This window comes from Thamnophis elegans, chromosome 2 (genome assembly GCF_009769535.1).
Source record: "Thamnophis elegans isolate rThaEle1 chromosome 2, rThaEle1.pri, whole genome shotgun sequence".
Lineage (NCBI taxonomy): Eukaryota > Metazoa > Chordata > Lepidosauria > Squamata > Colubridae > Thamnophis > Thamnophis elegans.
This window is the reverse complement of record NC_045542.1, coordinates 115,260,277-115,275,948: the sequence shown is the minus strand read 5'-3', so window position 1 is coordinate 115,275,948 and position 15,672 is coordinate 115,260,277. Positions and strand designations below refer to the sequence as shown.

Genomic DNA, 15,672 nt, shown 5'->3' with positions numbered 1-15,672 from the left:
AATGTTTTAAATGCCCTTTGATAAGAAGAACAATTGATAGCCTTTTCATTTCCCATTCTTACAATACAATAGTCTTACCAGGAACATGTTCACACCCCATAAGTTATGTTGACATCATAATCTCCTGGTACATATGGGACATATTCTGCACTACAGCTGCCATCTTTATTATCTTTACAGCTAATTTTGGATTCTGAAGGCCCTTCAACAGTTATTCCAAGTCCACCAATTCCAGCTCCTCTGCAAAAATAAAGGAAAGTTAGTATGCTTAATTATCATCACTTTGTTTTAAGGACTACTTTGTTATGTTCCTTGTATTGGATCTTTGCTATCAGTTGTGCCATGCTACTTTCTCACACAGCAACTGTTGTTTAGGAAGGATAATAAAGATTGTGTAGAACAGAAATATTTCAGTTGACTAAAGGTTTTTTGCCCATACTCAGACTTTGAGTAGCAATAGCAATAGCAGTTAGACTAATATACCGCTTCATAGGGCTTTCAGCCCTCTCTAAGCTGTTTACAGAGTCAGCATATTGCCCCCACAGTCTCGGTCCTCATTTCACCCACCTCGGAAGGATGGAAGGCTGAGTCAACCTTGAGCCGGTGAGATTAGAACCGCTGAACTGCAGATAACAGTCAGCTGAAGTGGCCTGCAGTACTGCACCCTAACCACTGCGCCACCTCGGTAAGGTTGGAGGTGGAGAATGTTGAAGTCTTAGGTAAGACATAAGTTGGCAGGTATACATCAGATAATTATTTCAAGGGTGGAGCTGGGAATTCTTAAGAATTATATTACATCTTTCATTATCCATCATTCGAAATGCTCCAAAGAGCTGTGAACTGTCTTGTGATATTTGTACACAGTCCAGGGTATGTCCCTATTAAGCAGCAAATATCAAGAAGAAACTGGTAAGTGTTCACTATGTTATTCATGCCTCTGTGTCCTAAAGTACTTTTAGGGTTATGTAAAGTTTGACAGATCAGCCAGAATGACTTTATTCTGCATGATTAACTTACAATATACATACCCTTTCAACCTGTCACTCTTAGTTTCCATTGGTTCCAGACAGCAAGGCTATTGATATTTAGAATAGAATAGAATAAGAGTTGGAAGAACCTTGAAGGTCTTCTAGTCCAAACCCATGCTTAGGCAGAAATCCCTATACCATTTCAGAAAAATATTTATCCAATCTTCTAGTGTTGGAGCATTTACAATTTCTGGCAAGTTGTCCCACTGATTAATTGTTCTAACTGTGAGGAAATTTATCCTTAGTTCTAAGTTGCTTCTCTCCTTGATTAGTTTCCACCCATTGCTTCTTGTCCTCCCCTCAAGTGCTTTGGAGAATAGCTTGACTCCCTCTTCTTTGTGGCAACCTCTCAGATATTGGAACACTGCCATCATGTCACCCCTAGTCCTTCTTTCCATCAAACTAGACATACCCAGTTCCAGAAACTGCTTTATATGTTTTAGCCTCCAGTCCCTAATCACCTTTGTTGCTCTTCTCTGCACTCTTTCTAGAGTCTTAACATCTTCTTTACATCGTGGCGACAAAAGCTGGTTGCAGTATTTCAAGTGTGGTCTTACCAAGGCATTATAAAGTTCTATTAACACTTCACGTGATCTTGATTCTATCCCTCTGTTTATGTAGCCTAGAACTGTGTTAAAATCTTATATATTCATAGAACGTACCGAGTAACAACAGTAAATGGGTTCGGTTTATTTGTAAAGGCTTCTTGTAACCCAGTTCCTTGGGCCACAACACGTGAAGGATGACATCCTTCTGTGACATCCACTTGGAATGGACTGTTTGGTACAGGAACATCATCATAAGTTACTTCAACTGCATGAGGACCTGTAAGTAGAAGGTATACCTTTATGGACAGACTCTTGAGAAGTTAACTGTAGTAATCTATTATATATGTATTGTGCTTGATTCATACTCGTATTTCTAGTTTGTTATTTAATATCTTAATTTTTGTAACAATTTTTAATGTTAAATGACAAACTTTAAAAATATAAAAAGTAAAAACTAACAAAGAAAAAGAGAAGAAAAATCTATATATTTATCAAGTCACTGATTTACCAATGATTAACTACTACAATATGAACAGTGCAAGATGTTACTGTAATAATTTCTGTCACAATAAGATACATTGCTGCACTCTGGTGATAGACAGAAAATATTGCTTTTTCCAAATCAGATAGATCACACATTTTTCAACAGCCCTTCTTTGACGTATAGAAAATAACACTTTTCTAATGCCCCAATATAATTCTTTTTACAACTCTCCATTCCCAAACAAAACTATCAGATAAACAATGTGATAAAAGTTTCAAAATTCTTACAATTCAGCATTACATTAACTTCATTAACAATTAAGACTTACCTAAGAATTGTACATGTCTCCCTGACTTTTCTCAATCAATGTCTTATTACTGCAGTCCTTAAGCAATAAGGCAATACATCAACAAGACATTGCTCATCTTTTTTAACTTATAAAGCCAGTCCAATCCTGGCCAATTTAATCAGACAGGATTAGAAAGGATCAAATAAACAAGCTATATCTGTATCGCTACACATCCTATCAAGGCACACAAGCCAAAAAGAATCCAAAATCATGGGACCAGAGGTTGCTGAGATTCCATCTCTATGACCTGCTTCAATGCTGGAGATCAATTTAAATGGATCCAATCACACAAAATGATGCAATAGTTTTCTCCTGATGGAAAAGCAATGGAGGAAGAGAAGAAAGTCTCACAATCTATTTACCACTGCTTTCCCTCCAGAATAATAGCATGTAGTACTCACCTCTTTCAAATGGAGTAAACTCTACTGCATATGTGCCATCAGCATTGTCTTTGATAAGACAATCTGTGGAAGCTCCAGAGGGATTTGCAATTTGGGCTTTGATGTGGTCTCCACCAGTTTTGGTCAAAGGGCTAGCATCAACAGTAAAATCTGTTGTTGCCTCACGGAAAACATCTGAAAGTAATTATTGTGTCATTTGAATGAAATCATGCTATAGGCCCACATATATTACGGATGTTTTTGTACAGACATCGGTTTAAGTGCTCAAGGACAGAAAGAATGCTGAAGAGTGCTAAACTGTATAAAGCAATCATAATCTGTTAGCATTATATAGCAATTTAGTTAGAGCCACTCTACTAGTCACTTTCGTCTTGCTTTCCTAACTCTATGATTTACTAGCAGTTTCATTATAAAAGGAGGTAATTAATTTTGTATTGTGAGAAGTACAAAGATTATTTCCTGTGATAGGCACATCTAAAGCAGTTAGGGTTTATTTGCAGCATTCCTATTAATCTAAAAAAAATTACACAAACCTACCTTTCCCTTCAATTCCTGGTCCAAACACTTGAACTTTGCTTGTGTCTATGGCAGGGTCAACTTTGACACGTGCAGGAAAATTTGGCACTAATTCTCCACCATATTTCATCTTGAGTGTGGCATACCAGCATTAGAGAGCACATATGTAACTGTGTAAGTTCCATCTTTATTATCTTTAACCCCAACATCAGCTTTAGAACCAGAATCAGATACAACTTCCATGTCTAGTTTTCCAGGTCCAGCTTTTGAGCAAATCCACATTAAGCAATCCAGTGTCACCCACTTTGCCATGTTGAAGTCCAGGGCCCGTGGCAATTACTTTTGAAATATCAAATGGCATTTCAATGTCAGCTTTGAAAGGAGAGCCAGGAATATGGACTTCCTCAAAAAGAATGTCACCAGGTATTCACCCAGTTTTGTTGGTAAGTAGGACACTGAACATGTTCCATCTCCATTATCTGAGCACTCTATTTTGGCTTCACACGGTCCTTCAACTGTCAAGCCTAGACCACCAGTTCCAGCTCCTTTAGTGTCTATTGTGAATTCTGCAGGTTTTCCAACAAGTCCTTCCTGGAGGCCTGGCCCATAAGCTCTCACCTAGAAACCATTAGCAAGAGGTTGCTGAATATAATACCTACTAAATCGTTTATCATTTCTAGACTTTTAAAGTTCTGAGGACTCTATTATTGTTTAGAAGCACACTGCAATACCAAGCTCAAACGCCAGATTTATTTTTAAAAGACAGTGATACTTTTCCATACTATCTTAACCCAGTGTTTCTCAACCTTGTCAACTTGAAGATGTCTGGACTTCAAGTCCCAGAATTCCCCAGCCAGCTGGCTGGGGAATTCTGGGAGTTGAAGTCCAGATATCTTTAAGTTGACAAGGTTGAGAAACACTGATCTAACCTAATCAGAATACTGCTATTCTTTATCATTCTGATAAGCTCACAATTAGTTTTCAAACCAATCCATACACAGACATAGAAAGACAGATGTTTTAATTTTCTCATTTATTTAGCATGTCTTCAAATCAAGAAAGTTATAAGGCTTGAATGCTTAGATCATAATAACATAGGCCCAGATGAGATAAATATGCAATCATTGCAGATCCAACTGTTGTACCAGTTTCTAAGTTATTACAGCTATGCTAGAAAAATTCAAAACAAACCTCAAGCTAATTTTGACCAACTGAGATGCTTTGGCAAGAAATTCATCAGCTATGTAAACATGTCCAAGTTTGAGCTTTGCGCACAGAACTTCATTAGTAACAAATATGAGTTGTCCAGCAAAGATTAGATCATTGCTGTACATTATAGCTTAAAGGGCACACTGAAATGGTTATCAATGAATTGTCTACTCATAAAAGGATTCTTACCTTAGAAGGATCTGGTGGGTAAGGTGGCTTCTATAGTAAAAGGGCTTCCCAGAACCGGATTCCCCATCATAATTGACATCAATGGCATGAAATCCTTCTTCTTTTGGAATATAACTTTACCCTGCAATACTCTTTTCCAGTGACAGGTTCTACTAAGCATGGTGCACTTTTCTGGGTTGGAGAAAATACGGCCACATCAAGATTACTTGTCCACAGCTCCTTTCGTGTCAATGATAAATTCTTGGTCTTTCCCTATTCGACTCCTTAGAAAATAAAGAAAGATTGAAAAATAAGCCTCTTTCCACCAGATACATGGAAAATCCATCAATGGTCTGAGGTAGTAGACTATATGCATAAAGGGGAGTAACACATTTTTATTTTATTTTTTTAACAAGTTTATATGGTTGCCCAATTCACACAATACAAGCTCTACAGCATCTTATCCTTCATTTTAGAACAGTTAAGTTTTTCAGTTGTATTGTAGTAGAAAGTGTACACTAGATGAGTTACTTACTGTTTTCTAACCACTGATTTAACTTTGCTCAAGTCAAAGTGGCGCAGCAACATCTACAGTGAAAGGACTTCCAGGAATAGGATCACCACCTAATTCCACCTGAATGCCCATCTTACCCTGGAAGAGGTCAGATATATTTTAAAGTCATTTCATGCTAAGAATCCAGCAAACACTGTAATAATGAACATGTGAACATGAACATTTCCAGAAATCATGCTCACTTCCAGATTTCTAGAGAAGAATCTTCATAGAATATACAAACACATATTTAATTACAAAACTAGGTAATATCTTCAGTGATATTATCTATTTAAGATAATACAGTTAATATAGCTGCACATCTGAATAGGTCAAGTTTGTTGTTTCTGCTCTGCATATAATTTGGTTACCATCTCCTTTCTGGGATTCACATTCACACCAACTGTCATTTTTATGTACTGTTCTGAAGTTTCAACAGCATCTATAACCACCCTCAAAGACAGAAGGACAATTGCACTGTTGTTTCTGTTTAGCAGATCAATTAAGTGCTTAGAAGGAAAAAGTGCCTACTGCCTAGAAACTGCCAGTTAGCGATTTAAAATGGGCAAGATTAATGCATCCAGAACCTCCCTCTTCTCTGTTTGTGGAATTTAATACATTCATTAATGTGTCACTAAAATTAGTAGAACTGGAATAGAATAGATATGTTGATGTTTTTTTTTTCAACCCAGTTACTTGGCAAGGGCAGAACAGCATAATAAGAGAACTTGTAACCAACTTGTGTATCCTAAAACAGTTCTAGTAATTAATTCCTTAGGAATTGAAATTATATTTTTCACAGGGTATTCATAGTTAATAGAATTTCTCATTGCAATATTTACAAATCTGACAGAGCAAGGACTATTTTGCTTTCCAACTTCACCCTTTAAACCTGTTTTTTCCCCATTTCCATTCAGAGCGCTTTCCAGAAATACAGAAATGTATATCGTATACCATTTAAATGATGCAGCATTATTCAAAACTGTCACTAGCTACGCTTTAGTTTTCAATTCATTACAGAATTATGATAGAATTCCATTATTAAATCTCCTTTAATGTTTTATATTATTAGATATCATCATAAGTCTATTGGCGTGTATCATGGATTAACTTGCTTTGAATAGGCTTGACTTTCTGAACAGTAACCAAACCAAGAAATGTTAACTGCTTCCAAAAGATATTTGACAAGAGTCACCATATTTGAAGACAGTTCTTCAAATATAAGCTACACTTGCAGAGATGTAAGTTGCCAGAGTTTATACAAAGAAACACTGTTCAGAAGTTAAAATCCATTTCCACTTACAACACCAGCACGCCTAAGATAAAGTTGGCATCAGTGATGCTAGCAAGATCCAACCAAAACAAAGAGATCACTGAATTTAGTTACTCTAAAGTAGAGGCATCTAAAAGTTGTTGGGGTCAGCAAGATAGACTAGAGATCATACCAATATGAAAAATATCTAAGTTTATTTTGAAAACTAGCTCTGCCAATAATCACCCTTACTGTTCCTCAGCACGGAACTAAATTGCTGCTCATTCAACAAGCAGAAGAATTACACCAACATGTGTGGATTCCCGTTCAGGGTGAACAGAATCTTCAGTTTGCTCTGCTGCTTGCTTGATGATGTCCCAGAGCCAACAGTAACATTGCACACTGTTAGAAACACATGCTAATTGGAAACTATGACTTAAATTCCCATAAACAAAATTTAGCTGGATTCAGAGTTTAAAATGTATTAAACAGCTTTCAGAGTATTATTTAATTTTTAAAAAATGTATGTGTTAGAAACTTGCTGTGTAAAAAACAAGATCTGGAATTATTGCAGAACATGGACACATTTTATTTGCAACAAAATTGCGTCCCATTTCCAGACTTAAAGAACTGTATACACATTTCTACCTTTTCCTAGGAGAATTTACCTGCTGTATAGGAGTGTATTTTACAGTGTGGGAATAATCATAGTTGTCATGAGGTCCAAATCTTTGATGGCTTCTCCTTCTATTGGTCCATTGAACTGGACATCCAGAGGGGCTTTCCCAGCACCTTTTGTGAACACAGTGAAATGTGTGGGCTTCCCATTTTCCACACCTGGGTAGATAAGGAATGGAATTTATTATCATCATGCCTGGACACATTCTGGAAAAAATAAGTGCAATCCCTTTTTGAATAAAATATTAGAAATATCAAATTTAATTTTTCAAACTCCAGATTTATGTATTTAGTATCCATACACCGGCCTTGACACGGAATAGTTTTTTTTTACTATGACTGCAACCAACAAATTGTCAATTAATAGTTGCCTAATAATCAAGCAGAATCTTACCTGTTTACCTAGTCCAGGCCCTTCAGTTTTCACCTTGCTTGCATCGTGTGATGGTTCCACTTTCACTCTGAAAGGACTTGTAGGAATTTCCTTAAGACAAACAAACAAAAATGTCATTACATTTAGTAGCTTTTCAACAAAATTTCCATAAAGAAAGATCCTGAGGCTTCAATAGTTAAAAAAAAAAAAAATCCTTGCATGTACTGTCATTTGCATATAGCTGCTCTTTAAATTACTAGTTTTCCAAATTATTGTTTTCCCTGTAAACAAACCAAAAATTAAGATATTTGCCTGTAGCACATTTCTGAATATCCAGGAGATCAAAATAAAGTAATCTACTACAGCATTTTTCTAGAAGCTTAGACAGCAATCTTTGTCCTATTTAATCTTAAAGCTATTCAAGTTTATTACATCATTTAAATTAAATAAAAGTCACTGTATTATTACACATATATTACACATATATTAGAACTAAGGCCAATTTCTATCAGATTGCTTCTGTCAATCTGCTCCAAGTACATGTTTTTCTTAAGATATGACATATTTGTGTATATTTTCAGTGTTGCAAGCTATTCTATATGCTGCAACTAAAGTAGGAGAATGAAATACATATTAAATATATCACTTACTACCATAAACAGATACTTCAACAACTGATAGGATCCAATCTGTGACCAGAGGTTAGTCTTACAAGCTTTCGGACTCGTGCTGGAGGCCATGCTCAGGCGACTTCTCTCTCTTCAGATTGTGAGCACACATTCTGGAGAGAGAAAAGTTCCCTAAGGATCAGCTCCAGCACAAGTCCAAAAGCTCGTAGGACTAAATCTCTGATCCTCGTGACTAACTCAGATTGGATCCTGAAACATTATCCTTGGGCATGTATATTTGCTCACAGTTCATGATATGATTACAATACAATGCAACCACTAACCCAACTTTCCCTATCCAGATGGTTTCAGTCTTATACCCAGTGTTAGAAACCATACATCTGAGATATTTTAGGGACTAGAAATAAGGGTTGGCATCAAAAGCCTTATCAGATAATTACATACCTCTCCAGCAAACAGCACTTTAACAGTATAGCGCCCGGCTGCAGGTGGGTTGTATTTCACGGTAAATGTATCATTAGCATTGTGAATGATGCCGAAATCTATATCTTGCTCTTCTTCATTTATTACATGAGCATCACACTTAATGCCCACACTCACATCACCTGGAAAGAAACAATTCACTAGAAATTGTATTGACAATTGTCCCCCTATAGCACTCTTTGCTCCTTAAATATTTCTTCCTTAAATGCACTGTTTATATCAGCCACCAGAATGAGAAAGCACATCCACCTAAAAGCAACATTGTGTGAAGTAAGCATTCTCTTTTAATAGCATTTCAGCTTAATTTTCTAACCAGATTACTGAGAAGGGGGGGGGGGGGTTCACTACTCAGCAATATGCTATATTGATCTGTTTTTACCTTCGCCTGCTTCTGTACAGTCCACGGTGAAATGAGTAGGTTCGTTAGCTTTCAGACCATTTCTTGCCACCCCTGGTCCAGTAACTTTCACCTTCTGAGGATGACTGCCTTGTCCTATCTGGACCTAGGTGGCATATATTTTCAAAATGTAAACTTAACAAATATAGAGTAAGCACTTTAGAATATTCAACATTAGTCAATCAATCGTTTAAGTTTCTTCTACTGATATTCAACATGTGGTTTTATGCATTTGTTGAATCTGTTAAGAACTCAAGTGGGCATGCATCTTTTTTCCAAACAATCCTCTGAGAATGGACTGAGGGTGGACCCTAGGTCTTTCTCACTACAATCCAACACCTTCAGCCACACAGAAAAGACTAGGGCTGCGATGGCGAACCTATGGCACGCATGCCAGAGATGGCACACAGAGTCCTCTCTGGGGGCACGCTCAACGTCGCCAGCTGTTCTTCCAGGTTCTGTCGCACGCATGTGTGAAGACCAGCTGGCCGGTATGCATGGACGCAATGGAACCCAGAAGAGCACACATGTGCACTGACCAGCTGCTCTCTTCCAGGCTCCAGTGCACATGCGCACACGCTCCAGTTTTGGCACTCGATGCCAAAAAGGTTAACCATCATGTACTAGGGCCTAGTTACTTATTATTTAGTTTTCATAGTGGCCAACTGAAAACCTCTAAGGAGCCCAAGTGAGCCCAAAGAGAAGTTAAGAGAACACTGGTCCAAAAACAATTCCTTCATCTTAATCCAATTTTCACACTGTTAATCTGAGTATTCCTAATGTCATTTTAGAATAAGAGTAAGACTAAGATTTATTCATATATACATAAAAATGCTAAATGTTTTTAAATATTGTGTATCAGAGTACAACAAAGGAAAATTAGAAGGTGAATATTTATTATATTTTAGTACTTTTGTAAATGATGTTTTTAAATGATAAAATAGTGGACCTTGACACTCAGTTCAGAGATTCAAAAAGACAACTAAAATATTTTTCTTTATTATTAAAAATAATGTAATTTTATGGTTAATTTTTCATTAATGATATACTGGGAACTAACTGTACAACTCTAGCTTACTTTGTCCTCTTACTATCTTTGCATCATTTTTTTCTTTTTCTTTTCACTTCTTTCTTTTTTAAAAATGTGATGAATAAAAATGACTTTAAAAAATAGGCCTTATTAGTAGTTCTAGACATTCGGGATATTGAAACTATGGTGGAATAATGAGTAATTTTTAAGATATTAAATATTAGTGACTTAGTAGAGGATAACATACATAGTGCAAAGAATTGTTATTTGGAGTTAAATTGTTATTTGGGGAAAAAACAATTAAAAAATTATAAAGAGAATGGTGTTGTTGAAGTTGGAAGCTTAGGATTATGCATACTTATTTGTATTATTATTGTTAGTATTGTTTAAAAAGAACATTGACAATCAATACACTGCCCACAAAATATGTGTAGTATGAAAGGAAAATTGCAAATAAAACATGATTTAAAAAAAGAATAGGATTCAGCTTTTGCTTTCAAGTATCAATTAATCTAATCTTGCAAAAGGTGTCAGAAAGCACATTGCAATTGGGAAACAAGCAGCTAGAGATATTCAAGCACTTTGCTACTTACTCTGCAAGGGCTGTTAGGGACATTTGCTCCTCCCCAAGTAACAGCAAGGGTATGCTTGATAGGTTTTTTGGAATGTAAGAGCAGGCATAGATGCCATCTGGCTTGCTCCTCGTTTGAATATCAATAGGATTTCCATCGGCATCCTAAAAAAGGGAAAAGCCAGCTTGCGTTCCATTAAAGCTGCTAAAATGAACTCAGTTTTAACATTAGTTGTACCTCTACAGTCATGCAAAGGGTGGCAGATACATAGTTTAACTTAACCAGTAAACTTAGGCCTGTCTTTTATGGAACTTCTGTTCTCCATACATTTGTGCTTGTTCTGCTGCAGCTGGATTATCTCTTCCCCACCATGATCAAATACCACCAACTACCCTGTGGAAATGACTCCAGGAGAGTGAAGCACTGGGATCAGTTCTCCAGATCTTATGGAAAGGATCTTGACTTCTATTTGCATTATGCTCACTACTTCACGTTCAATTGTTACCACCTATCCTGAAAGTATTTCTAAATTGAAAGGCAGAAGAAGCTAGCATATCCAACTTTATTTCCAGTCTATTATTTTCTTTCAATTTAGAAATAAGATGTAGATTGCATGTCAAACACACACTGCCCCTTATGTACTGAAAAAGCAGGTGGTGGAAGAGTTCACTTATCTCCTCCACCTTCAATAATGAAGAAAACGCATGAAGAATTGGTGTAACTCACTCTATCCCAGTGGTTCCCAACCTTTTTTTGGTCATGCCCCACTTAAGCCTCTCTAAAATCCTGATGCCCCTCCCCCATATAATTCTTACTTTACTCAAAAAGTGAACTCTACTCATCTGGAGGACGCATAACAGGACGTTAACTTGATTTAAACAAGGTTCAAAGTGCCCCCGTTAAAAATCAAATTGCCCTCTGTGGGGTATGGACCCCACATTGGGAACCACTGCTCTATCCTCAATATAGCAAGTTCTTCATGCTTCCTCTTCATTAGACCACCAAATAAAATTATTAGTCACCCTACTTTATTCAATGAATTCTAGTTCCTTAGCAAGTGGTTTATATTACCTTGATTGAGGTGCAAATTGGTTCTCAGTGAGGTGACAGAAAACTCACATCATAAGTAATAAAGATGTGTGCCAAATCAAAACTTTTCAAATATAGAGATGAGGTAGGCCCTTAATGTGTACTCTTTAAATGTTATAGCCCCACTACATTTAAGAATAAACTTATAAATATTGCCAATAATTTCTGTTCATAATTCAATATGCCTAGATAGATAATGCTACATGGATTAGGAGCGAATGCTGCTTTGATCTTTGGCCTTACTTGTGCATATATCTTCAGAGGAGCATTCCCAGCTTCCTTGGTATCAATTACAAAGTCTGCAGGATTGTTCACAATGCAGCCAGTTTTTTCAAGCCCTGGGCCATAAGCTTTTACCTAGAAAAAGATTAGCAAGTTATAAGGTGAGAGAATAAGCCAAGCTGCCTTTATAGTCTCTTATACTACTAACAGTGCATTGTCCCAAGTTTGCTCTTCACATCCAGTCTAACAGCTTATCTGATTAACATATGTATTAAAAATAAATATGCTTTTATTAAATGCTCAATGGGGCATCTTACAATGCAAATGAAGCATATGCAACACGCATTTCTATTTATACATTCTTCCATCAAATAAGTTTCTGAAGGATTACATTTCTAAAGGTAACCTGGAACAGAGGCTTGTATCTATTATTCACATACTGGCCAAGATGAGGCTGAAACAAACAAACAAACAAACAAACAAACAAACAAATAAATAAATAAATAAATAAGAAATCGTATGAGATGATTCTTCATTTAGCATGTACCATAGATTGTCCTTATTTAAAAGACCCAATCCTGAATTTAGAATTATTTTTTTATCAGTGCACAACATATGTGCAATGAGATTGGTTGAGCTCTGTATTTAACAATGCAGTGATTAGTACTACTCAAGCATCAGGCCTAATTTGCTGGAATACCGCCAATCCCCAAAACTACCAAATTCTTTCAATTTCTAAATTTTTTCAAAGAAAAACTGTGAGTTCTGGCTGTGTGACTTCGGGCCAGTCACTCACTCTCAGCCCAACCCACTTCAAGGGAGGCAGATTTATTAGGTAAATAATATTCACTGCCTTGAATGATATATAAAAAGGGCAGAATCATCATCATCATCATCATCATCATCATCATCATCTCTTTGTATCCTTGCCTTGTCAGGGTTGAAATCTAAAGATGCTGGCTGGATGTAAGCCATGTAAGGGCTATCTTTGATGTCTTCATCATCACACATAATGTGAACAGCATATTCACCAGGCTCTTTAGGCCAATATTTCACATCACATGAGCCATCATTCTGATCATCACATTCAATTTTTGCTTGCGATGGGCCTTCGATAGCAAAGCCTGGGAAAAAAAGATTTTAGCAGTTGTTAGAGGCACTCAAATTTAGGACTTTTAAGGCTGTGTATTAAGCTGCAATGTCATTAAATAAGAGACTGCTGAATAAACAATAGCTGGTTAGTCTCATACAATTCATCAATCATAGCCAAGAAAATGCCATATTTTAGAATAATATATACATCCAGTCTAACCAAACGTGAACCTGATTATATCTGTTCAAAACCTATTTTCCCATCTATAATAGCAATCTCTCAAAGTTTTTGTTTCAGTCAATGTCTACATGACCTCAATAGCTGGGTTAACAGATCTTACCCAGTGATAACAGTTTGTTTAGCTGAGGTTTTGTGCTATACCGAACAGATCATTGTAGCTTATAAGCCATCATTTATGGCTTTGCATTTTGTAGGATCCCAGACACTTTGGGTGAATCAGCAATCCATAGTTTAATGCTATGGGAATTCATTTAAGCCATAAACTGCACTGTAATTCCATACCTATAATCCACAGGGCTAAGCATTAACATTTCCTATGGTTTTGTTAGGATGTTCTTTCCTACCATACTTTTATAATACTAGATTCTGTTTCAAGGCAAGGCTAATCATGTTATTATCTTGATAACCCTGAAGAACAAAATGATTGGTCATTATTTACTGCTAATGTCTTTCAGATGAGAATAGGGTATAGACTTATAATTGACATCAAAAGTACTGTGCATAGTTAGAAGATAAGATTCAACCCATTAGTTCAACAACAGGAAATTCTTACTATTGAAATAATTAGACACCATCTATCATGTAACATCTGTTTTGGAAGGAAGCAGTGTAAAGAGCCAGGTTATTACCTAGGGATCCAACTTCCGGACCAATGGATTCTACAACAAAGTCTGCTGATTTACCAACAACTCCTTCATGAAGGCCAGGCCCCCAAGCTCTTACTTTCTGAGGACCAGGCTCAGAACCGACTTGCACTTCAAATGGGCTAGGAGAAGAAAGTTGAATTAGCAAAAATGAACAACAACCATGGGCACACATATATTTAATCCACATCTATTTATTGAGAGAGAATAGTCAGTAACAGATTGAAGCTATAAAATTTCAGAAACAACCAAAGAGCTATCAAAAAGCTTAGCAAACATTTTAAAGCAAATATCCAATTCTATATCTAAGTCAGGGGTGGGTTTCTTGGCCCGTTCCAACCGGTTCGGTTGGAACGGGGCCGGCGGCGTCCTCGTGCACGCACGCAGCGCACACATGCATACTAGCGTCTGTGCGATGCTCCAGCTGCTCCTGGAGGATCGCGCAGGCGCTGTATGCGTCCTGCGCATGCGTGGAAGCGCAGAACTTGTCAAAACCGGATAAGGAACGCGGGCAGGCGGGTGGGCCCTTCGCCGTTCCCGGAAGTTACTTATTTCCGGGTTCGCCGACCAACCGGTTCGCAGGGACCGCCGCGAACCGGTTGAAACCCACCCCTGATCTAAGTCATCCCACAAGCGAATTAAGATGAAACATCAAAGAAAACCACGTAGACGTCTATTGGTATTTTCAAGAAAAGGGAGAACACAAAAAATAAATTGGATGTGCTGCTTCAAATTTTGAAGATTGCTTCTTCCTGCTTCAAATTTTGTTTTTATTTGTTTCTTAGTACCTATTACTAAATTTAGGTTAGACTGGAAAGACAGGATATTCCTTTGTCCCACAGTAAAGCTGAGAACGAAAACTGAAACTGTCATCAATTCAATGTACTTCCAACGCGCACGATTTCAAAATAATTTACTATGGAATCGCTTTCAATTACAACATATGAAATGTTTCAACTCACCTTTTTGGGATATTGTGACCGCCCCAAGAAATTGTGACAATGTATTTCCCAGGGTTTACTGGGTAGTATTCAAATGCATATAGTCCATCCATGAATTCCTTTTGTTTTACAAGTTCTTCCAAGCCTTCTGAAAAATATCATTAATTTAGCATTAGTCTTTAATTAACTCCGGCCTATATTCTCTAGTTATAGGTAATTGTATGTTTCAAGATCAATTGCCAAGGAATGAAATCATTTTTTCTTCTCATCCAAAAATTGTTGCAAAGGGGAAAAACTGCCCCATGTCATGTAATAAAGACAGCATAAACATTTCCAGAAGAATGTGATGAGTAAAAGTGTTACATTACCATGCTTAATTCATTTCCCTATGTTATTCCTTAGTCTGCAACATTATGCATGTCATATGTGAAAACAAGGAAAGCTTAAGCTTTGTCAAACCTCATGACCACAAATATTTGGGGAATGCCTACTTGATTTAGTTTTCTTGAGAGTCTAAATATTCTAAAGTTTGTTGATACAAGCCTATTGTCTTCACTATTGCACAGCTGGCAACATTTTCTAGCCAATGCTCAAGCAGCATTGCGCAAATATTACAATTCATTTTATCAAAGGCTCCCCAAAATCCATACTGATTTGTATGAAATTGAGATGGAACTCCATTTGTTTAATCTGGAGGCCAGAAATCCCTTTCAAAGCAGGCTATGTTCCCAAAATTGAAGAGCTGACTGCAACATAGATGATCTTTCAGTTCA

At 36.9% G+C, this 15,672-nt stretch overlaps 1 protein-coding gene across 1 annotated transcript in view; it reads right to left on the bottom strand.

The window, feature by feature from the left end:
- Positions 1-15,672, bottom strand: part of FLNB (filamin B) — a 93,935-nt gene that overhangs the window by 30,489 nt on the left and 47,774 nt on the right. The window contains 23 exon segments of the mRNA XM_032211243.1: positions 96-240; positions 1,691-1,853; positions 2,811-2,984; positions 3,348-3,467; positions 3,470-3,599; positions 3,601-3,743; positions 3,746-3,944; positions 4,725-4,742; positions 4,744-4,788; positions 4,790-4,837; positions 4,839-4,984; positions 5,235-5,355; positions 7,177-7,226; positions 7,229-7,345; positions 7,589-7,670; positions 8,633-8,793; positions 9,051-9,174; positions 10,692-10,759; positions 10,762-10,834; positions 12,003-12,116; positions 12,912-13,105; positions 13,944-14,080; positions 14,921-15,047. Of these exon segments, the coding sequence (XP_032067134.1) occupies positions 96-240; positions 1,691-1,853; positions 2,811-2,984; positions 3,348-3,467; positions 3,470-3,599; positions 3,601-3,743; positions 3,746-3,944; positions 4,725-4,742; positions 4,744-4,788; positions 4,790-4,837; positions 4,839-4,984; positions 5,235-5,355; positions 7,177-7,226; positions 7,229-7,345; positions 7,589-7,670; positions 8,633-8,793; positions 9,051-9,174; positions 10,692-10,759; positions 10,762-10,834; positions 12,003-12,116; positions 12,912-13,105; positions 13,944-14,080; positions 14,921-15,047 (2,699 nt within the window).